This window comes from Scardinius erythrophthalmus (genome assembly GCF_964197995.2).
Source record: "Scardinius erythrophthalmus genome assembly, chromosome: 12".
NCBI lineage: Eukaryota > Metazoa > Chordata > Actinopteri > Cypriniformes > Leuciscidae > Scardinius > Scardinius erythrophthalmus.
In genome coordinates, this window is record NC_138232.1 from 23302379 (window position 1) to 23327396 (window position 25018).

The 25018-nt window shown below is 38.1% G+C and overlaps 2 protein-coding genes across 6 annotated transcripts in view; one reads left to right on the forward strand and one right to left on the reverse strand.

The window, feature by feature from the left end:
- The window catches only part of suz12b (SUZ12 polycomb repressive complex 2 subunit b), a 32581-nt gene extending 17552 nt beyond the window's left edge, over positions 1-15029 (reverse strand). Inside the window, exons 1-8 of one of the 4 annotated variants that reach the window (XR_014031239.1) lie at positions 14366-14988; positions 13943-13989; positions 13767-13831; positions 13585-13653; positions 1414-1463; positions 1226-1311; positions 866-1097; positions 94-202 (exon numbers count right to left, since the gene is read on the reverse strand). Coding sequence is in view for 3 of the 4 variants with exons in the window: in XM_081381071.1 (XP_081237197.1) it covers positions 94-202; positions 866-1097; positions 1226-1311; positions 1414-1463; positions 13585-13653; positions 13767-13831; positions 13943-13989; positions 14366-14510 (803 nt within the window). In the remaining variant the exon portion in view is untranslated. Of the gene's footprint in view, positions 1-93; positions 203-865; positions 1098-1225; positions 1312-1413; positions 1464-13541; positions 13654-13766; positions 13832-13942; positions 14009-14365 lie in introns of all 4 variants that reach the window. The other 3 variants (XM_081381071.1, XM_081381073.1, XM_081381072.1) reach the window with 3 other exon arrangements.
- A 41-nt stretch (positions 15030-15070) lies between these two features.
- Positions 15071-22935, forward strand: utp6 (UTP6 small subunit processome component). 2 transcript variants are annotated; one of them, XM_081381299.1, is made up of 19 exons: positions 15071-15696; positions 15783-15867; positions 16056-16097; positions 16415-16507; positions 16592-16639; positions 16770-16833; positions 17330-17448; positions 17577-17654; positions 17740-17821; positions 17904-17985; positions 18198-18409; positions 18556-18635; positions 19982-20059; positions 20189-20368; positions 21476-21556; positions 21756-21865; positions 22253-22319; positions 22424-22496; positions 22594-22935. In XM_081381299.1, exons 1-19 carry the CDS (start codon positions 15605-15607, stop codon positions 22746-22748), a joined length of 1821 nt encoding a protein of 606 aa, XP_081237425.1. In that variant the 5' UTR covers positions 15071-15604; the 3' UTR covers positions 22749-22935. The 2 variants fall into 2 exon arrangements, with proteins under 2 accessions (XP_081237425.1, XP_081237426.1); XM_081381300.1 differs by having other exon boundaries at positions 18234-18409.
- Positions 22936-25018: the final 2083 nt, after the last annotated feature.

The window sequence follows — 25018 nt, forward strand, 5'->3', positions numbered from 1 at the left end:
TCACATAGGGAACAGCATCTATTTTTTTGGGTGGGGGGGGGGGGGGGCATTTCTAAGTGATATGAAGCTTTCAAAAGCACTGAAATTACTAACCGGTTTTTATCGAAAACAGTCATCTGAGCAACAAATGTTTCTGTGGTCTCTCCGTCACCCCTGTGGGATAAGGATCTCTTCTTTCTGGATGGGAGTTCCTCTTTTACATCTACAGATAAAAGCATTAACACTGTTTTGTTCCGGACTTGCATTTGTGAGGCTGAGGCTACAAAAACTGCAGTGGGCAGTGCGCAATTAAGTGTATTGACTATGTTTGAAAATGTAGGGTGCTATAACTTTAATTGATCTTCGCACCAATTCATGCATCATCATGGACAGATGACAGAAAAGGTTCGATTTCAGTCAGTCACTCACCATCAGATTTTCTGAAAAAAATGATACTACTTAAATTTTCATCCCTCTCCTTGATTCATGGACAGTAAAGCAAAAGTTCACCCAAAAACAAAAAATTTTCCTCACCCTCATGTCATTCCAAACCTGTCCAAAAGATGTTCTTAATTCTGTGGAACACAATATTTTGAAAAACGGTTTTGTGCATATAATGAAAATCAATGGGGTCCAAATAGCACTGGACCCCAATGACTGACTTTTTATGGACAAGAAAAGACAACATTTTTCTAAATAAATTATTTTGCATTCCACAGAAGTCAGTCGTATAGGTTTGGAACATGTGAGTAAACAACAGCATTTCCATTTTTTTTTTTTGGATGAACTATCCCTTTAACTTACACTCAAGCCATGAAACAGATTAGGATGGTCGCAGAGCTTTTCCACAGCATTCTACACTTTTTTGTCCTGCACTGCCACTCACCGATATTCTCATCCACCTCACAGTTGATGAAGCCATTGGGGTCTCTTTTGCCTGTGCGAGACACCCTGAAGAGAAGAGAATAGGATTTGACCATGTGACTGTTACTGGGCTCAAACTCATTGCTGGACACCAGCAGGGAAGGGAAGGCACCAGGCTTGGTTTGACTGAGATCCGGGTTCAAAAGCACCTGCTTTTTCCCGGTAGGCACTTGCTTTATAGGGCAGCTGACATCCTGAGGGAGAAAAAGACAATCATAACAAAAAAAGGTTATGATCTTAAAATTGGCATACTTTTTTAACTACTGTTTTCATCACCTGTATATTTTAATGTAATAACACATTTAAGTAAAGAGAAGCTCACCTTGCGCTTTTTATGACAGACTTTGACAAGTAGCACCTCAAGTGAAACTGAGTTTTGATCATTTTCTGAGTTTTGACATGGCTTATCTGGTAAAACAAAAATAATTATAATAGAACCCTAAAATGGTAATTGTACATTAAGATGATAATTCAGACACATTGGTACACTTTTGACAGATTTAGACTAACCATTCTTGTGAAAAAATCCAGTGAATGTCAGTTGCAGATGTGAAGTCACACTGAAATCATAAATAAAACAACTAAAAATCACCATTTGGAACCAAATGATCCTATAACGTTTTCCTAAAACAGTTTTCCATGAAAACTATTTAGCCGCTCTAAAAGCACAGTCATTCTGAAAACAACAAGTAGTTGTATTTATAATGCACCATTCCAAAGCTCAACTGCTGTCCCTATCTTTCATCATAACTTTTGCACAGATTTTTTTCCCAAGTCAATGCTATTAGCTTAAAGGGATAGCCTAGTTCACCCAAAAATGAAAATTCTGTCAATCCTCACCCTCATGTCGTTCCAAACCTGTAATACCTTCGTTTTTTCTTCAAAACATAAATTAAGATATTTTTTTATGAAATCCGATGGCTCGGGGGGCTCCATTGACAGCTATTTAATTTTAATCGTGGATGATTAAAATGTCTCCACGATCTGCTTTTGAAGAAATATCGTAGTATCGTGGTGCAGTGCATTCTATCAGTTGCAGTTCTGGCGCCTCCGTCTCAACATACAACATCGACGTACATACACATCACACGTTAATGCTGGGGTACGGGACACTGCAATTCACAAAAGTTCATTATTTGCATGTTCTTTAAAGCAACCCTCTACAATGCGAGTAAATCACTCGCATATGCGAGTAAATTTCACACAGGGCGACTAAATAATGTCTATCATTAGTCATTGGATAATAAATTCTTAGATTTTACTCACCAGTGTGTGTTAGATGCCAAGTATAAGTTTAGCATAGATATATTTTCACTCGCTGAACACTGACTGAGCGCTTGAGAGTTTCACTCTTCGTCAAGCGATCTGTACTAGTTTTTCAAATTCAGTTCAGCGTGTCTGTATTTGACGTACCGTAAACTCTAGAGTGAAGGTGCACGACTCGCCATCGCGTTTCTCTCACACACGCAAAGAGAGAAAGCGAGAGTCTAACATACCACACAAAATTAACACGCTACATGTAAACAATATTCTTGTTCGTATTTTCCTTCAGTTCAATCTGGAATAATTCAGCTTTTAAGAACAAGCAGAAGATATGCCGGTTTCTCCGGTAGTGGGCAGAACTAATGCGCAAACAGCAATCTTATTGGATGGCACTCATCCCTGCTTTAATTTCAGCAAATCAGTTCAAGCGAATGCTGACAACGTGATTAACATTCATGAACCCAGCAGCTCATGTGTTGTATGTTGTCATTATTATTAGTAGAATTAGTATTATTATTATTATTATTATTATCTTTTAATAATAATTACTATTATCAATTACAATTTTTTTTTTTTTTTTTTACAGAAACACTGAATAACTAACAATATCTTAAGCACCACCACCAGTCCTAAGTGCAGTTAAAATGACATATGCATTCAAGCATGATTATCAAGTTTTAGTTCTAATTACAAAAGTTCTATCATTAAATAATGCTTGATTATCATAATATCATGCTTGACTGACTGATTTTAAGAGTGTACATATAGAAATTTAAAAAGCTGCGCCATTTTACAAAGCTGATTTGGTGGAATTATATTATATTATATTATATTATATTATATATATATATATATATATATATATATATATATATATATATATATATATATATATATATATATATATATATATATATATATATATATATATATATATATACATACACAGTGCTATGCATAAGTTTAGACACCCATGCTAAAGTTGACTAAAAAGAGGAATAAAAAATCATCTTTTGGAAACTGAACTTAATGCCTTAATTAAAAAAATTAGGAAAAATCCAACCTTTAAGGACACCAATTTTCTTTGTGAATGAATAATGTATCATAAATAAATAAATGTTCTTCCTTAAAATACAGGGTGCATAAGTCTGGACACCCCTATGTTAAACTCCCATAGAGGCAGGCAGATTTTTATTTTTAAAGGCCAGTTACTTCATGGATCCAGGATACTATGCATCCTGATAAAGTTCCCTTGGGCTTTGGAATTAACATAGCCCCACATCATCACATAGCCTTCACCATACCTAGAGATTGGCATGGAGTACTTTCCATAAGATCATCTCTCAATGCAAATCAAACCAGCTATTAGGCTAACTGAAATAAAACCATGCCAATATATATATACATACACACACTCACCTAAAGGATTATTAGGAACACCTGTTCAATTTCTCATTAATGCAATTATCTAATCAACCAATCACATGGCAGTTGCTTCAATGCATTTAGGGGTGTGGTCCTGGTCAAGACAATCTCTTGAACTCCAAACTGAATGTCAGAATGGGAAAGAAAGGTGATTTAAGCAATTTTGAGCGTGGCATGGTTGTTGGTGCCAGACGGGCCGGTCTGAGTATTTCACAATCTGCTCAGTTACTGGGATTTTCACGCACAACCATTTCTAGGGTTTACAAAGAATGGTGTGAAAAGGGAAAAACATCCAGTATGCGGCAGTCCTGTGGGCGAAAATGCCTTGTTGATGCTAGAGGTCAGAGGAGAATGGGCCGCCTGATACAAGCTGATAGAAGAGCAACTTTGACTGAAATAACCACTCGTTACAACCGAGGTATGCAGCAAAGCATTTGTGAAGCCACAACACGCACAACCTTGAGGCGGATGGGCTACAACAGCAGAAGACCCCACCGGGTACCACTCATCTCCACTACAAATAGGAAAAAGAGGCTACAATTTGCACAAGCTCACCAAAATTGGACAGTTGAAGACTGGAAAAATGTTGCCTGGTCTGATGAGTCTCGATTTCTGTTGAGACATTCAGATGGTAGAGTCAGAATTTGGCGTAAACAGAATGAGAACATGGACCCATCATGCCTTGTTACCATTGTGCAGGCTGGTGGTGGTGGTGTAATGGTGTGGGGGATGTTTTCTTGGCACACTTTAGGCCCCTTAGTGCCAATTGGGCATCGTTTAAATGCCACGGCCTACCTGAGCATTGTTTCTGACCATGTCCATCCCTTTATGACCACCATGTACCCATCCTCTGATGGCTACTTCCAGCAGGATAATGCACCATGTCACAAAGCTCGAATCATTTCAAACTGGTTTCTTGAACATGACAATGAGTTCACTGTACTAAAATGGCCCCCACAGTCACCAGATCTCAACCCAATAGAGCATCTTTGGGATGTGGTGGAACGGGAGCTTCGTGCCCTGGATGTGCATCCCACAAATCTCCATCAACTGCAAGATGCTATCCTATCAGTATGGGCCAACATTTCTAAAGAATGCTTTCAGCACCTTGTTGAATCAATGCCACGTAGAATTAAGGCAGTTCTGAAAGCGAAAGGGGGTCAAACACAGTATTAGTATGGTGTTCCTAATAATCCTTTAGGTGAGTGTGTGTATATATATATATATATATATATATATATATATATATATATATATATATATAGTGAGGAAAATAAGTATTTGAACACCCTGCTATTTTGCAAGTTCTCCCACTTGGAAATCATGGAGGGGTCTGAAATTGTCATCGTAGGTGCATGTCCACTGTGAAAGACATAATCTAAAAAAAAAATCCAGAAATCACAATATATGATTTTTTAACTATTTATTTGCTCCGCAAATAAATAGTTTTTTACTATTTATTTATTTGTTATTATATACTAGTTATTTGCTCAGCACTCTATTTTTATTTATTTATTTTTCTCTCGCGCGCCCGCGCCTTTAAGTTCATAAAAAGCTCAGGTGAGTAAGAATCACTCAACAAACACGGTGAGTAATGTCTTGTCCTGTTATTGTCATCTGCACTTCATGTCACATGTTTAGCATAGCCTTCTCTTTTGGCAATATAGGATTTATATGTGATAAATGCAAGGAGACAGTTAGGTTGACGGAGAAGATTTCAGAACTAGAGACACGCATCCAAACTTTAATTGAGGATAGTAAGAGTGCTAGAGCTTTAGATGCTTTGGATGCGCCTAGCATAGTGAACTCTTTACATGATGCGGTTCCAGCTGAATTAGTGCCTGCGCAGCCAGGCAAATGGGTGACAGTGAGGGATCGCTCTAGTCGCGGATCAAAAAAACACTCTTCCGTTCCGATTACCATAACAAAACGATTTGCCCCGCTCAGTGAAACACCCACTGAGAGTTCTGTTGATTGTGCCCTAGTTATTGGCGATTCTATTACACGGAACGTGAAAATAGAGACACCAACCACCATAGTCAAATGTTTGCCGGGAGCCAGAGCGCCTGACATCAAAGCAAATTTAAAAGTGCTGGCTAATGCTAATCGTAAATTCTCTAAGATCATTATTCATGTCGGCACAAATGATGTTCGACTCTGCCAGTCGGAGATCACCAAAATTAATATTAAACAGGTGTGTCAACTCGCAAATACGAGTGCACAGGAACACTAGTGGTGTCAACAATAATCGATTCGGCGATGCATCGCAATGCGGGGCATGCACGATTCAGCATCGATGCGGCAAAGTGCCATAATCGATTATGTCACTGTTTTAGGGGTGTAACGGTACGCGTATTCATACTAAACCGTTTGGTACAAAGCACGCATTTTCAAACCGAACGGTTATTTCAAATGTAAGCGCGTCGCGAGCGCGCTCATAATGTAGACGCGGGCGCGACCACAACATCAAATGGCAAACGCAATGTAAGCGGAACGAAACTGAGGCTGAGCTACTCGTGACGGACTGTTTATCAGTTTGGACCAACGCAGCGCGAGCTGATCTTATAGGCTACTACACAACGCTAAGAGATCCAGTAAAGAAAGCATTTGAACTCGCCACTAAAGTAATAACATCGCTGCGAGATCTAGTGAGAAACATTCACATTTCTCCGTTATTAACGGATCAAACAGCGCTGACGTGGAAACCAGGAAGAAATATTGTGACATGAATTATCCAGTGTCCACAGATCTGCAATATTCGCCATGGATTTACTGTAGTAACACTAACTGCAACTTTGGAAGTTTGGCAGGAATAGTAGGCTATAATGCTTTCAAGTAACGTTATGTTGGATTTATTTCGACATTATGAATGACATTGCTGCCCTCAAATGTTAATCTGAACTAAAATAAACATTTGTTTATAAGCACAAAATATTACATTTAATTTTTTCCAAGGAGATGTTTTGTTTTATATGCTCCTAAGAAGAGTCAATTATAGCTCCATCATTGCTCAAAGAAAAAAAAAAAAGTCATACTTTATGATGTTAGTTCTAATAAAAAAAAGAATAAAATAAAAAAAATAAAGGAAATTTCTCTGGCATTTCTTTCTTTTTGCTGTATCGAAAACGTGCCGGACCGTGACACAGGTGTATCGTATTGAACTGAACCATGAATTTTGTGAACCGTCACACCCTACACTGTTTATTTTCTGGCCTTGAGTTGGACAATAAAGTTGAAATTTAATTTCAAATGGTTCTCAAGCAGAGAGAAGAGAAACGTTTCTCATTCAAAGCACTGAAAGCAGTGATTTATGCTTTCTTTTTCAGGTTTGAAAATGCCATATCCAATACCCTGTACCATTCAATTTTATTTTATTTAATGACATTATTTATGTCAAAGATACAGGAGAGTGATAATACACACATAGCAGCCAATAAAATCTGTTGTTCAATATCTGACTGCTTGTATTGCCTCATGACTGATGAAAATTTTGCCTTGTTGTGTGCAGTAGAATTTTGATGCATCGCAATGCATCGTAGAATCGAATTGAATCGAATCGTTACCTGGTGAATCGTAATCGAATCGAATCGTGAGGGCAGTGCCAATGCACACCCCTAAGGAACACTGTAATTTGCTCTGGCCCCCTTCCTGTTCGCAGGAGTGATGAGATAGTTAGTAGATTGTGTTCTCTTAAAGGTTGGCTGTCTAAGTGGTGTCCGCAAAATATAGAATTTATAGACAATTGGAAAAGTTTTTGGGGCAAACCTGACCTGTTGAAAAGAGATGGTATTCATCCCTCCTGGGATGGTGCTGCTCTTCTCTCTAGTAATATGGCACATAGTCTTAGAGCTCAAACATGACAATCTGGGGCTCAGGTCAGGAAGCAGACAGACTGGCTTAACCGACTGTCTGCTAGCGGCCTCGCGTCACCCAGGTCAGATAAATCCCATCACATAGAGCCTCTTTCATCTAGCTATCATCATATAGAGATTGTGTCTGTTCCCCGAATTTGGAAATCCAAAAAACGTTTAAACCCATCTAAGGTTAAAAATGTAATTGATGTTCAACAAATAAAAAACAGCTATAATACAGATCAGCACATGCTAAAGCTTGGGTTGCTGAATATTCGATCGCTTACTTCAAAAGCACTCATTGTTAATGATATGATTTCAGATAATAACCTAGATGTGCTGTGTTTGACAGAAACCTGGCTAAAACCAAACGATTACATTACTTTAAATGAGTCCACCCCGCAAGATTACTGTTATAAACATGAGCCTCATCTGAAACGCAAAGGGGGAGGAGTTGCTGTAATTTATAGTAATATTTTCAAAACCACTAAGAAATCAAGTTTTAAATATAATTTAAATATTTAAATTATATTTAAAACTTGATTTAAATATTCTTTCAAGTTTTGAAGTGTTAGTACTTAATGAAGTGTTCTTTTGAAGTGTTCTTTTGAAGTGTTACTTAATTTAAAAATATATAGTATAAATGATAAATCACGTTTGAGATTTGTGCTGGCTACTGTACACAGGCCACCAGGGCACCATACAGATTTTATCAAAGAATTTGCGGACTTTCTATCAGAATTAATATTGACTGCAGATAAAGTACTAATTGTTGGTGATTTTAATATACACATCGATAATGAAAAAGATGCATTGGGTTTGGCATTTAAAGACATTCTGAACTCTATTGGAGTTAGACAACACGTGTCAGGACCTACTCATTGTCGTAATCATACTCTAGATCTAATATTATCACATGGAATAAATGTTGATGCCGTTGAAATTCTGCAGCAGAGCGATGACATCTAAGATCATTATCTAGTCTCATGTAAATTACATTTAGCCAAGGCTGCAAAGCCGACTCCGTGTTTCAAATATGTTAGACCTATCACTTCTGCCACTAAAGATTGCTTTATCAATAATCTTCCTGATCAGTTTCACCATCTCAGCATCCCAGATAGCTTAGAAGAACTTGATATTGCAACAGAAACTTTTAACTCTCTCTTTTCCAGCACTTTAGACACAGTTGCTCCGTTGCGCTTAAAGAAGATTAAAGAAAATAGTCCAACACCGTGGTACAATGAGCACACTCAGGCCCTTAAGAGAGCAGCCAGAAAAATGAAGCACAACTGGAAGAAAACAAAACTAGAGGTATTTCGCATTTCATGGAAGGAGAGCTCGATTGCTTACAGAGAGGCCTTAAAAGCTGCTAGATCTGTTTATTTTTCAAACCTATTAGAAGAAAATATCATAATATCATAATAACATAATCCTAGGTATTTATTTGAAACGGTGGCTAAACTAACGAAAAAGAAAGCTTCAAGCACCGAAGTTTCCAAGCAACACAGCAGTAATGACTTTATGAACTTCTTCACTTATAAGATTGATAATATCAGGGACAAAATTATAACTATGCAACCGTCTACTACAGTATCACATCAGGCAGTGCATTGTAGTCTCCCTGAGGAAAAATTTAATTCATTCGTTGCTATAGGAGAGGAAGAATTTTACAAACTGGTTAAAGCCCATGTTGCAGGTTTTTTTTTTTTTTTTATATAACCTTGTATGAAAATACCATATGAAAAGTAAATGCAGGATTAAAATTTGTTTTGCAAGACATAAGGGCACAAATTTAATAGAAAACGTGACCGTTTCCTTGACCATGTTGAAAAAGCGTTTTTTTTCACCATCGCGTCATATGACGTCACATGAGGTAGTCGTTTGGCTCTGCGTTCGCGCTCAGTGCAGAGATAGGTTGGTATTCAGTTGGAGCGGTCATGATTCAGTGTGTTTTCTGTGCTTATTGTATTTCAATTAATCATCGTCGTGGTAAATGATTGTGAATTATGGCCTGTCAGGACATCGAGTCCACAGGTTTCCGAATAAGAAAAAGGACGGTGCAATCTTCCGTGCCAGTGTGCGTTTTGTGCCGGGTAAGAGACGGGACTTCACTTCTGCTTCTGCTTTGAAAAACGCGGTAGTGTGTAGCGTTCACTATAGACCGAATGATTATAATCCCGGCGATATGTGCACACTGTCCCGGCTCATTCATCGGGTCGCCCGGTGACGGTCCACCGTCAGCATGTGGTTCGGCCGCCAGCGGGAAACATGACGCTCACGGATCCGTCAGAGATCACTTATTGTACATCTGTTTTACAAAATGTGCCTTGTCTTAATTTAATTCATTAACATATCCTACATAAACTTGTAATGTAATGCATTTATGTGTTTGTTATTAGTCTGCAGCCGACACTATTATTATTATTATTATAAATATAATATATTATGTTCTATAATTCATTTTCAATCTGTACAAACCGACTTTAATGTTTGTGTTGGCTGTTTCTACATATAAAGTTTTTATACAGTAAGACAGTTGTGATTGTGATCATTTTTTTTATTCATCGTCACCAAATGGGTCAATTCAAAGCCTTTATAAAGTCCCTCTTCCTCTGGAAACTGTCTCCTAATGGCTGACACACACAACACATGCAGGTAAGGGTCTAAGTACTAGCTTTGCTATTGCCTGATACATGATGATAATAATCTGTACAGTATTGTGATCTGAGCATAGTGTTATACATATCGTCGGCTAACGTGAATACATCTATAAGCTAACACTGTTCTCTCGCCCTGTTCTCCTCACACCACAACTCACCGTTGTTCTGTCTAACCCTGGCCTGTCCTGCTCACTTGGCTTCATATCAGGCTCATAATTATATGATATCATCATATATATAAATTATATATGAATTATATATATATCATACGAGTAAACATTTAGGCTACAATTCCCCCAGCTTTCCGAGCTGTCATTGCGATCCATTGCTTTCCTATTCGCTAGTTGATTTACTTTGACCGCTCTACCTCATGTCACGTCACTTCAGGTTCGGCGGTTTAAGCGATTTTCAAATGCGGAAGTAAAAATTTCTCACAAAAACGACTCCAGAAGCCTAAATAGCGTTTTATAAGTATATGTTTATATTTAAATCTAGTTCCTACATTATTTTTCTATACATTGGCTTACTGGGTACTCTAACCTGCAACATGGGCTTTAAATCACCTAAATCTACAACATGTATGTTAGACCCTATACCGACTAAGCTACTGAAAGAAATACTTCCAGAGGTCATAGATCCTCTTCTTAATATCATTAATTCATCTTTGTCTCTAGGATACGTACCAAAAACCTTTAAGCTGGCTATGATTAAACCGCTTGTTAAAAAAACGCAATTTGATCCTACAGAATTAGTCAATTACAGGCCAATCTCGAATCTACCTTTTCTGTCTAAGATACTAGAAAAAGCAGTGTCTTCACAACTGTGTTCCTTTCTTGAAAGAAATGATATCTGCGAGGATTTTCGGTCAGGATTTAGACCGTACCATAGTACTGAGACTGCTCTCGTTAGAGTCACAAATGATTTGCTCTTATCATCTGATCGTGGTTGTGTCTCTCTATTAGTGTTACTCGATCTTAGTGCTGCATTTGACACTATCGACCACAACATTCTTTTAAATAGACTCAAAAATCCCTATTAAACATCGCATCAATTTTAAAATATTGCTGATCACTTACAAAGCACTAAATGGTTTAGCTCCGCAGTACTTGAGCGAGCTCTTAACGCATTATAGTCCTTCACGTCTATTGCGATCTCAAAATTCCGGCCAGTTGATAATACCTAGAATATCAAAATCGACTGCTGGCAGTTGATCCTTCTCCTATTTAGCACCAAAACTTTGGAACAGTCTTCCTAACATTGTCCGGGAAGCAGACACACTCTGTCAGTTCAAAGCTAGACTAAAGACACATCTCTTTGACCTAGCATTCACATAATACATTATAGACTTCTATAATTTAATGTTAGGCTGCATAGATTAGGTTAGCTGGAACCGGGAACACTTCCCATAAATCCTGATGTACTCGTTACATCATAAGAGGAATGGCATCAACGCTAATTTTTGTGTCTTTGTTTATCCCGAGGTTTTCCCGCAGCCTGCCGGATCCAGGCCGTATCCAGATCTGATGAAGGACCTTCGCCTGGACCCGATCCAACGCAGTGCTGAAGTGCCAACTAGTCTCTCCCTATGGAGGATCCCTTTACCACTCTACAGATAAAGCATTGTCGGGAAACTCAATTCGCATATCTACCCCGAATTGATAAAATAAAATAAAAATCTGTATCAAAAATTATAAGGAAACACCAGTACTTTGTTTAGGCTTGGTTTGTAGGGAATTACAAACCTGCGTACATATATTCAAACGCACATAACTATAGAACCAATTCTTAATGCGCATGTGACCGCCATCAGCGTTTCTCACAGGTTCGCGATTAAAGTCTGGGTAGAGAGAATGGTGTCGTCTTAGCGGCCCCAAATTTAATAACAAATGATCGTTGCGACGGAAGCGAATCAATCAAAACTAACTTTAGCTGGAAAATAACTTTATTAAAGAACCACTATAAAGCCAAAACAATCTCTGTTACCTTAAATTATACGTTTATCTCTGTAAAGCTGCTTTGATGGATGCAGCACACACACTCCTGTTCAGTAGGCATCGCTTGGCACTGATGACATCTACACCACTAGCTCTCCAAAAAAAATGCAATTCATCCTCTCTGTCGAAATCTGCAGACATAATTATGAACTGTTTTATGTTGAGCATGTGTCTTTCTCTGCTAGTAAACACAGACCTGCATTTCCTGGTCAAATGTCAGAACGCCAGCTTCTGCGTCATCACACACACGCATGCGTTGTGGTGCTCTCGTGACCACGGAGATTGATACGGAAGAGAAGAAATTGTTGAATAAAGTCGTTATTTTGGCGCACAAAATGTATTCTCGTCGCTTCATGAAATAAAGGTTGAACCACTGTAGTCACATGGACGTCTTTCCAACCTTTCTGGGCCTTAAAAGCGTTAAATAGCTGTCAATGGAGCCCCCCCTTAGCCATCGGATTTCATCAAAAATATCTTAAATTGTGGTCCGAAGATGAAAGAAGGTCTTACGGGTTTGGAACAACATGAGGGTGAGTAATTAATGACAGAATTTTTATTTTTGGGTGAACTACCCCTTTAAAGTCAGAACCAGTCGGCAAATTTGGGCAGTTGGTGTTGACAGATTTAGCAGAAAATTGCTAAATGTATTATGGGCATTTTTTAATATATTCAGACTATAGCTGCTTTTACAGCTGTCGGGCCGAATGGTTCTAAGAACGGTAAGGAACGGTTCAAGTTGTGTTTCCACTTGAGCCTAGTACGGCACGATTACAAACCGTTCTCAGCCTGAAATTCTTGGCAGGGTTGGCTAACCGTGCTGGTAGAATCTGTGAAGTGACATCGCAACTCAGAATTGGTCACTTGTCTGTTGCCTGGCTACCAGTTTCTCTGTAGCTGGCTAAGCGCTCTATTTGAGCGACGTAAACACAAATGAATAATAAAATTAAAAGAAATATCTGATGATCCACTATAACGCAGTTGCTATTTACATCTCACATCGTAAACTCTTGCGTTACCAAGGTAATGACTGACGCTTTTGTATTACATTCCATAGAGCGGCCGTTATCAGCCCCACAGTGGAAAATGAAACCGTAACAGTACCGGCTGGCCCAGATCGGCACGGAATGGAACAGTTGCGCAATGAGAACTGTTCGGCCCGAGGGTGGAAAAGCGGCTTATGATTCCATCCAGTCAGAGGAAATCAAACATGTTTGATATTTTGAGCCAGTTTTGAAAAACATATTGTTTACATTTGTCATGTGTCTCGTAGCAATGAAGCACAAGTTTCCGCATTACTTTGTTGTGTTCGGAACGACTGGTAGTGTGTGATCCTCAGTTGTTTAGTGAAAAAAAATATATATATATTCTCTCCAGTTTTTCTCTGTAACCATTTACAAAAAGTTTTAAAAGTTGTGTAGTGTATTCCAGCCTTTAGGATTTCTTACACTTTTGTAGACAGCTTGCAAAACATCAGTAGAAAACCAATACCTCTGAGACTCTGGCTCCCCTTTCATTCTCTCCACACTGGACAGCAAGTCATCCACTTTAAATGCTTTCCTGAAGAAAAAAAGACCAGTTAATTCAATAAACACACTTTAAGAGAGCTAAGCAAAGCAGATATTTGGGTAACCATTATTGGTAACCATTATTAAAACATTGAGAGGACCCACCTTTTGGCATTTGTTCGTGAGTTTCTATGAGACATAAAGGAAAGGGTCCTGTGAAGTAATATCGGCTGTGAAAGAGCAAGAAAAATTTAATAAAACCAAGTACAACCAGAATCAACTTTACTGTTAATGTAAATTCAGTGTTAAGGCTTTTGATTAACTTATAAAGGCATACTTACAGCTATTAAGTTCCTTGTTCGAAGGAATCTGTAAATTTGAGTAGGCTCTGAAGGGGAAATGCAAAACTATTAACAATTATTTAAATTGTTTTATTTTAAAGTTTATTCTGTAAAGTGACATATTGTGCCTCTCATTTTTCCAACCTTCATCTACAATAACCTGGAGGGGTTTAAGTAGCTGCCATCAAAATCAGTTATTACTTGTTATTAGAGATAGTTATAAAATGTTTCCTCATGTACAAACCCTTAAGACATCACAAAGATAAACCTAAGGGCTCATCCACGTATCTAATAACAGAGCAATTTGTCATGATCAAGTGTTTTGACAGATGCGAGTCTGTTAATGTATTTTCTCAGAGGCCTTCATGAATAGATAATAGTTGAACTTTGTGTGCTAGTTAAATGAGACGGACGTGGACTCACTCTCAAAGGCCTGCAGGAAGAGCTCATGGTCGGCCTGCAGTTGCTCCATCTTGGGCTTCTTGAGTGAGCTCACGCCAGAGGACGTGTATACAGCACCATTGGCTTTACAGTTCATCACCTGAGCCGAGTATTTCTGAGGAGCCATCAAAAACTAACAACTAACCGGAACTTTACACAAAAACAGCACCAGGCGAAATTAATATCTGCACATTAATGACAGACAGCCGCCCTAGCTCCTTTAACCAGCTCTCTACCATCACCTAAACATCAGATACCGGTGGTTACCAGTCTCTCTGACTACTACGTGTTTCAATATGACTCATATGAGTAAAACATATGACTTGTAAATATTGTATTGATGTGCGTCCTCAGTCTGGTCACTGATCCTCAACAGATGAAAATTAGCACGTTAGCTTGCGGTCCTTCGCGGCGACAAAAACACAGTTAAATAACACCAGGTTATCCAGCCATATAGACGGCCGTTCACTTTCCGTTTTAGATAAACGTTAAGGTTTATTAAATATTTGTTATTTACGACCAAAATTGCATTTATTTTGGATGTGAAAATCCTACCAGCTGATGGACATCGGTACTACTGTATCGCCCGAGCCCTTGAGGAAAGAGCCGCGAGAACCGGCCTACTGCAATGTGGCAGCCAATCAGAGACGTCGGCTGGTGAATTCGAGGTTTTCTATTGGGCTGACTGATCTTGACAGACGCGGGATTAAGATTGGTAGAGGAGACAAATTGCCGCCAAGAATGTTTTGGTTTTGCGAAGAGACACGATTCGGGGCAGAATCAAACATATCGAGAGCTTTAGTTAATCGTATATTGTACATTATCATTTCAAATAAAAATAACAAAAATATGTACCAACATAATGATTGTGTGCAACATTTGAATCAAATGATAGAGTGAAAAACAGTTGACAGCTTTTGTCCCTCGCCACTCCACGAACCTGCGCAAAGACGGAAAATAGATTTAATTATTAACGCTCTAAATTATAATGTTTCCCTAAAACGCCGCGCTTTTAAAAAATAAAACGGAGGATCCATCATTCGTGTGCAGAATTCTCGTCGGAGTTTTTTTCTGATGAGCAACCGGATGTAGCGCATACAACTTCCCGTCCACACATGTGTCGTGATGTGATGTGATGTGAAGTTGGTCAGTTTTCGTTATTCTACTAAAACTCTTAATATCTTACACATTTTGTGTAGATTTCCCTCACAACCTTTAGAAATGGCTGACATTGTACAACAACGATTAGAGGACAAAATACCTGCGCTTGAACAGCTGGAGAGAGTCGGTTTGTTCACGAATAAAGAAGTCAAGTGAGTATCACAGTAAACACACTAACAGAAAAAAATTTGTTCTTCTCTGAAACAAACAGTTTCCTCAAACAAGACCTTTGTTTCAGGTCTATGTTGAAAAGATCTACTGCTCTTGAATACAAGCTGCACCGGGCAGTTCAGAGTAAAGATGACTTTATTACATACGTACAGGTCTGTATGATTAAAAAGCTGTTTGATTTATTTTGTGAATCACACAAATAATCAGTAAACATATTAGTTATCTACATCAGGGTTGGTTGGACTTTGCAAATAACCATTCTAAGCAGCAGCAGGGTCCAAATAACTTGATATATGACAATGACTTATAATTGGCTGGTTTGATTTTTGTTCTTCATCAGTATGAAATAAACGTCCTAGAGCTCATCAAGAAGAGGCGGGCGGTGAGTAGAGCTTTGGTTTCCATTAATTGTAAAATCAATTTGTTTTTAGTAATAAAGACCTATGTTACACTAAACCAGGGGTTCTCAACTCTGGCCCTCGCGGTCCTCTTTCCTGTAGGTTTTAGCTCCAGCCCTAATCAAACACATCTGATCAAGCTTATCAAGATCTTCAGGATTAGTAGAATGTTACAGGTAGATGAGTTTGATCCAGGTTGGAGCTAAACTCTGCAGGAAAGTGGACCTCGGGGGCCAAAGTTCATAACCCCTGCCCTATACTGTACTTTAACTGAACTGTACCGTTGTGTTTACACTTACAGAGAATTGGTTACCATTTTAAACGTGAAGAAATTGAGTATCCCATCATTCATCGCATAAACAATGTTTTCAGAAGGGCTACCACAAAATGGCAGGTTGGACAATTTAAAACGATAACCTCACTTTAGGTGCTGTAAAGTGATGTTCAATTTTTGATTGAATAAATGCTTTTCCTGTAGGAAGACGTGCAGCTCTGGCTTTCTCAGGTTGCTTTTAATAAGAAATGGGTATGTGATTTTGTTATTAAACTAATGAAAAACCAACAAATCTATGTTAATGGGGTATGATGATGTTATATTATGTTTGTCATTAGGTTTAAAAAAAAAATCATAATCTTGCTCCTCATCTTTCAAACAGGGCACAAAGACTCAGCTCAGCAAGGTTTTGTCATCTATGTTAGCTATCCATCCAGACAAACCAGGTAAACCTTTAGTGGATTTATTTTCATTGCTATAGAAAATTATATTACTCCGACTGCTCTATGGAACCATACTCGTATGTATTTTTATGTGAGGCTGTCTGTGTGTCAAGTATGCATATTCATTAGGGCTGTGCAACGATGAATCGCATCCAAAATAGAAGTTTGTGTTTACATAATATATGTGTGTAGTACTGTGAATAATTATTTTGTATATATTAAATTCACACACATGCATGTGTGTTATTAAAATGTATTATTTATATATAAAATATTTATATAAGTATATACATGCAAATATTTCTTAAATATTTACGTGTGTGTGTGTGTATTTATATATACAAAATAATAATGCACAGTATACACATATATTATGTAAAGACACACTTTTATTTTGGATGCGATTAATCATTGCACAGCCCTAATATTCATTTACTTTAGAGGTGTATACAATTTCAAACCGATGGCTAGGAATAATGTAATTTCATAATTATTGCAGCTCTGTGGATAATGGCTGCTAAGTGTGAGATGGAGGACAGGAACTCTTCAGAGAGCGCTCGACATCTCTTCCTCCGTGCCCTGCGCTTTCACCCAGAGAATAAGAAAGTCTATCAGGAGGTGAGGAGACACTAGCATTTCTCTTTGAATTAGCCTGGGTAAACTAATAAAACATTGAGTTATAAAAGGTCCACACTATAAGCTGTTCATGCAATAATCAGTATTAATGTGTGTGTGTGTGTGTGCAGTATTTTCGGATGGAGCTCATGCATGCTGAGAAATTGAGGAAACAGCAGCAGGAGTTGGAACAAGCTAAAATAGATGTGGTGGGTTAATAGGTGAAGATGTGAGCCTTTGGGTAAAATGCAATTTAAAAAAATAAATAACAAAACCCTTATTTTCTCAATTTAGGGGGAATATAAATTCTCTCCGGAAATCTTGAGTGGAAAACTGGCTGAGGTGGTATACAGAGATTCTACACAAAAAATTAAAGGTCAGATGAATTTCCACTGAGCTGTTCAACTCAACTGTTGTATTAGTTGAGTGCTGTAAGGTTATCTGTCTTGTCTCGTCAGGGGCTGAATTCATCTTGTCCCTGCTACAGATCGCTGCCATCTTTGACTTCACAAAAGAGCTACATGACACCATCCTGCAAGAGTAGAGTCTATTCCCTTTTTTTCTGCTATTTCACGTAGATTCATTTCTTACTTTTTTCTCTTTCATGTCTTAGTTTTTACATGATCATCTTAATTAGAGGTTGACTAATTTATCGTTTTTGCTGATTAATCCGCAACAATTAACGCTATAGGAACTGTTGTAAATCCTGAAAAATGTACTCTGAAACCAGTATTTTCAAATTCCGTTTGCAGTAAGTTCAAGTCAGAAAAGGTGATGTTTGATTTCAGTCTACAGAGTAAGTATAATGATGACTGCCTGATGTGGGATTTCATGGCTAAGCGTGAGCTGCATGCTGCTGGAGCCCCGGAGCTCCAGTCTGCGAAAGGAAGAGCTTCCGATACAGACCGCAGAGAAGATCGCTGCTGTGCCGTTTATGAGGAGGCTCTGAAGAGCCTTAATACAGGTGTCATGATGTAACACTTACTTCAGACACATGTTCAGTGTTTGCATCTAAAAATATTAAGTTAGAATTCATTGGTGGAAATGAGTGGATTCTCATGGTTCTAGCTGTACATAATTTGCCTACTGATGTGCAATTTCTTTTTGTAGAGGCCATGTGGACATGCTATGTCAAGTTCTGTCTTGAGAGATATAAGAGGAAGACAAATGTCACTGAACTCAAGGAAAAGGTAATGATCCTGGTGTTTTATCGGGGTGTCGCAGTGTGAGATTTGTATAATGTTGATTAGAATAGCATGGATTTTCTTGATTTGGGCTGTTTGATTGAAGTTTGATGTTGGTTACACTTATTTTAAGGTGTCCGTGTTACAGTGTAATTATACAATTAAGTACTGAGTAATAATAATTAACTACATGTACTTAGGGGTTGGATTAGGGTCAGTTGCTTGTAATTATGCATAATTTATAGTTATTTCTACAGTAACTACATGTAATGTGTAACAAGGAAGGACACTGTGGAATAAAGTGAAATTTACAATGTGAATATGAAGTCATTACCCCTACAGGTTCACATCGAGAACTTTATCAGTTGGGTATATCAGGGTAAACACTAACCAATACTACAAATTCTTACCCATCATTCTTGAAATTTGTGCATTCCTGTGTCTCAGGAAAATGGCCAAAACCTTTACAGGGGTTCTGATGATTAGCTCAGTTTGAGGTGAATGAATATGAGCCATTCTTTGGCCCTGTTTACACCTGGTATCAAGATGCGTTTTGGTCTATCGGATCACAAGTAGACAAGGGAGACATACCCATTTACATCTGGTATTTTAATCTGTCTCTTTTGTCCACTTTCAACCACTTCTGTCCTGATTTCTTCGAGAGGAGGGTCTATGTCTGGGTTCAGATCTTTCAATCTAATGGAAAAAATAAGCTCACGCAATTTACATATGAACATGACCGGAGAAAACAGAAGAACATATGGAGAGCAGTAGCTTTTGTTTCTGCTCTGGCAGCCGCAAGACCATGCCGAACGCTGTGCTTGGTACGTTTTCATCTTCAAACCAAACTTTGGTCTCCAGCCAAATTTTAAATCCCATCAGGCTAGCGCCCTCCCATACTGTTTGCACATTAGGTCAGTAGGCTGTTCGAACGCATTCGGCCACACTACTATTCGAGCCTCTCCACTACAAAAGCAATCCGCAACCTCTTGAAGTGGTCAAAAGGGGCCGAGCTCAAAACGTTTTAGACCCCATTTATACCTGTATTTAGCGTCGTCCAATTGTGATCCGATCGACCAAAACATCTTAACACCAGGTGTAAACAGGGCTTTTGAATAATTTATAATAGAAGATTATTTTTAATCTTGTTTTTGATGAAATTGCATGTTAATACTTTATAATACATCAACAACCAGTAAGCAATAAAAAACATTAAGAAATGTTGTTATTGGTCTCCTGTTACTAATACTAACCTTCTTCTTGCGTTCTTAGACAACAGTGGTCTAGGTATTTGTTGATTTATTGTTTTCTGGTTAAGTGCCTTACTGAACTGTGTGACTTCAACTTTTCAGAGAAAGGAACGATTACTCCAAGTCTTACAGAGTGCTCATGATGCCAAGCTTTTGCAAGAGACTTACTACAAGAACTGGGTAATGTACACTTAACATTGGCATCTCACTGAAACACCTTCACCTTACATGTCTTACGCAGCATGCAGCAGTTTGTTCAAATGGTGCTGCTGTATTAATATAGGCCACTTCCATCCCCTCAAAAAACAGCTACAGGTCCTGCTGTCATCAGGGGATACAGTATCTGCTACCCAGATCGCCATCACAGCCACTCAGCGCTTCAGCCAATCAGTAGAGATGTGGAGCTTCAGCCTCCAGACATTGGTCCATCTGGAGAGCGCAGAGGCGGGACATCTATTCCAGGAAGCCCTGAAACACGTGAATCCCAAGGTAGCAGTTGTGCCACAGCTGCCTCTAAGTGGGACATCTTCCTGCAACAGCAGATTTGCCCTAATTAGTCGACTTTAATAAGTGAACTTAGTGATTTTTCTTTACAAATTTTTTTATTGTAATTGGATAACAATACTATAGTTACATTTATCCATTGGGATTTTATTCAAAGTGACTCAAATTGCATTTAATGCATGCATTTTATCAGTTAATGCATTCCCTGGGAATTGAACTCTTAAACTTGGTGTGGACTAGCACCATTCTCTGTTTGAGCTACTGCAATGCCTATATATAACTTCAGTCAAGTGATGAGAGTCATCCTCTGCTAGGATAACTCGGGTTTGCACATTCATTTGTCCTCTGCGCTCTTTCGTCAACCAGCTAGTGAGAAGTAGCCGTGTGTGCAGGATTATGAAGCCTTTAGTTACATAACCCCACAAAGAGGCCGTTATCCAACCACATGGGAACATGAGGCTATAGAGTAATATCAGCATGCACAATTACCCGGTTTTATTTCTCATTCCTTCATGTCTTGGTGTTTTGTTTTGTCCAAACAAAATGGTTTTTATCAGTTTCTTGCAGAATTAGAGGTTTTAAGATTGAGAGTAGTGAGGGAAGTCATCACTATCGTGTAATGTAATATAATACGGTGGGGGTCCAAAAAGACTTGTAGCAGTAGTGCAAATGCTCTTATTTGCATAAATTATATTATAAGCATTGTACATTGGAACATTGAGGAAATTTAAATTTTTGTACAAATGGGTCAGTGTCACAAAATTTCATATATTAATAGTCAAATCCCTTACAAAATGATAAAAGCATTTAAAAACTTGCCTCTTCTGTAAGCAGAAGACTTTGTTTATTGTTGGTGGTACTTGTGTTATTGCCTCCTCAAGATGAATTGCTTGGTTTCTCATTTATCATAAAACTTTGGATAAAAGTGTCTGCTAAATAAGTAATTGTAAATTTGTATTTGATTTAATTCCTTACTGTCTTTTTTCAAAATCCTAAAATGTTGAATGTTTTTCATTTAAACCTACAAATATTTTAACTGTGTACCCAATGATATCTCTTTTATATTTAATGATTGTATAATGTGTTCTACAGGAAAGTCTGGCATTATGGCAGCTGCAGGCAGATTGGAGCATGACCTCACAGACATCAGAGGAAACGGAGACCTTTTTTCAGGTGGGACATGACATAAAAAAAACAAGTTAACATTAAAACTCACCCAAGATCGGTCGATGATGGTGACTATAAAGGCATTCTGATCATTTCTCACTTTTTTTGTTGTTGTCCTCATTACATGTTGAATTTGAGTTCTAATGCAGTTCACAGTGTTAATATATCAAATGTAATTAAATTGCTCCTGATTCTATACTTGCAGAAAGGCCTACTGTCCCCAGTACCTGCAGTGTCAGCTGCCATGAAGGAAAAATACCTTGATTGGTCATACAAAACTGGTAGTTACAAAAGGGCTAGAAAAACATTCACAAGGTACACATCAAATGTGCTCTAAGGTTATTTCTTTCTGTATATACAGTGGGACACTAAAGGCTAAGGCCTTAAGTAAAAATGCTTATATTTTACATTGTTTTAATGGAATTTTAAATTCAATAGAATTATTTTCATCTGCATTTTAAATATTTCTATTTTATATTGACATGCCGTATTCCCTTTATTGCTTTTACTCCTTTGTTTGAAATTAATTTAGCAGATACCATACCTCTGGGTAAAAAAGCAACTTATAAATGAGGAAAAGCATAATCAAATCCTGAAACATTATTTTCAGTATGGTTTTAGGCTTTTGGAGCCCACTGTATATCTACAAATGAGAAATAAGCCATTTGAAAACAACCCCTTCTTTTACTTCTTGGGTTTCAGTTTACATGAACACAGACCCTTCACTAAGGCATTCTTCCTGATGATGATTCAGATCGAGAAAGAGCAGGTAAAAGTGATGTAGCACCCGGCGACGGGTATCAAATTCCTATTAACCAGTAGACTTGTATTTAAACACATACAGTGTATTGCTGATCTGTATTATTCTCTCAGGTGACACCAAAGATGAGTAATCTGAGAGATTACTATGAGCGAGCACTTCGGGAGTTCGGCTCCTCTGATGAAGGTGAGTGTGATTCAGTGCTTTTTATCCTTTAAAGAGGCAACTCTCTTTCATACTTTAGTATATTACACTGAGCAACAACAACTATTTGATGTTTTAGATCTGTGGATGGACTACATCAAGGAAGAGTTAGCTAGGCATGGAAACCCAGAGAACTGTGGGAAGCTCCACTGGAGGGCTGTTAAAACCCTGGAGGGTGAAAGTGTTGAGCGTTTTACCACAAAATACACACTGCTGCAGACCGGGAACATTTAAAACCAGCATGAATCTTTAACGTGTCTGTGTTGATCATATTTGGAGCACACAGATAGCCTCAGGAGTTTCCAAGACTGATAGCCTCAGGAGTTTCCCTTTGAAAAGCCTAATTGTTGAAAACATTGAAGTTCCATGCTAGCATTTGATCTTTCCATGTTGTCCCAGAAATAAACATTTTATTATGACACTGTTATTGTCTTTAAACGTTAAATAAATTCTTTGTTGTATTTTGGCAAACCCTAGCTTACACCAGCACACCAAATAAAACAAAAGTTCTATACAAAAAACATAACTGTGGTGAAATGTTGTAGCCTGTAGGTAGCATCAATTTTTTGCATTATAAAGCTAGACATTCTTTTTGCTATTACAGAGCAAGTGTAACAAGTATCTCTTCAGAAAAAAAAAGTTAAATCTATAAAACACAATGGCGTAGCATTAACTGATTTCACATCTAAAATAAAGTAAAAACTCCTTAAGCATGACAAGTAGTAGTAGTTAATACACTGATAAAATTGTCAAGTTAACTACATCAACCTTTCTTTAGTGATTAAGGACACTTCAAGTTGTGAAATCGAGAGTTTAAGCGATGTCACTGATTTTTACTAATAAATTACCATGGAGCTGAGAAATAAGCTGTATGAGATATTATAGGTTAACAGTAACAATTTGCCATTGGCAAAAGCTGAGTGTTTAAAAGTAAGCTAGACACAAAAGCTGACTCCATTGAAGATGGCAGCAAACAGGTTGAAAAGCCTGCTAATCCACTGGTTGTTGTGTTTGTTCAGCTTTCACCAAGCTTGTGTAGAGAAACCATGGTCGGGTAGCATCTCTGAATCCTTTCCTCTGTGGTAGCCATGAACAACCTTTAAAATCCATAATGGGAATCCATGGTGAAAGCCTATTTTTTTTTTATCAAGAAACACGCCTGTTTTGGTTTACCAGATTACTCGGAATCGCAGCAACTGATAATAAGCAGCAAAATTTTAATGAGTTAGGATTAACTAAAGTTTAGTAGGTTATCAATTGGGTAAAAGTCAGACATGTTAAAATCCCTTTAAGGTGAGCAGACATAGCTCGACACCAACATTCACTGCTGTAGTGTCTCTGGCTTGACAAGTCCTGAGTCAGTTCTTCCTTAGCAGAATGTAGGTGAAGAGAGCCACAAGTGCAGCCGACAGAAGGCCGATGACACACTGGTGGATGGTTATAACACTCTCCAGTGAGTGAATGCGCTCTTCCATGGCACTGGTGTGGATGTAGTCATAAATTGAGGCCCCGATGCTCCACACTGCCCAAACTGCATCCACCAACGCCTTCATTGTGGGAGACACCATTGAGTGTGTGACTGCCCCACAGTTTGGGAATCCTCACAGCAGCCCTCACTCACCCCGCCCCCCTGAGGGATAGAGAGAGACAAGAATTGGTACAGCATGGCAAAGCCTGAAGAGCAAAGTATTTACACAAGGTGTATGCTTGACCACTTTTTTATTATTATTATTATTTTAGAAAAACACCTGGGTGAATGGTAAAAATGAAAACATATACTCAAACTAAAGTATCAGCACTGTGTATAATGCATATACTGTACACATTTAATGTTGTATGCAGCCTCTATTGTAATACTCCTTTATTGCAATATCTTGTTTGGCGTTGAAACAAAATCATGACGTTCATCAAAATGAAATTTGTCATAATTTACTCGCCTACAAGTCATTCCAAACCATTTTCTTTCATCTTTAGAACATAAAATGAGCAATTTTAGAAAAGTTTTCTTTTCTTTCTTTTTTTTTTTCTTGTTTTTTTTTTTGAAGACAATGGTCACCAACCGGTTTGGTTAACAACATTGATCAAAATATCTTCTTTTGTGTTCCACAAAAGAAAGTCATACAGGTTTGGAACAATGACAGAATTTTCGTTTAGGTGAACTTGAACTATTCCTTTAACTTCAATCACATTGAGCATGTGACCAAAAAACTTTAAATAAAGTTCTGGTTGTTGTACACGTATGTATCCACAAATGAACAAAACTTCTCCACACCAAACTAAAGCACTTTAAAACCTATCTATGTACACTTTCATTTGGTCTCTCTGGAACGAGACCCCTTTGTAAAACACCATTGAAGGGCAACTGCCAACATTATTATTATGAAACAGAACAAGTGTGCAGGTGTCTTCACTCACCCCTGGTGCATACAGTAATACCTTTACTATTCAATGGAAAATAATCCAAACAATGCACATTCATTCAAATTCAATGAGATGACGTTTCA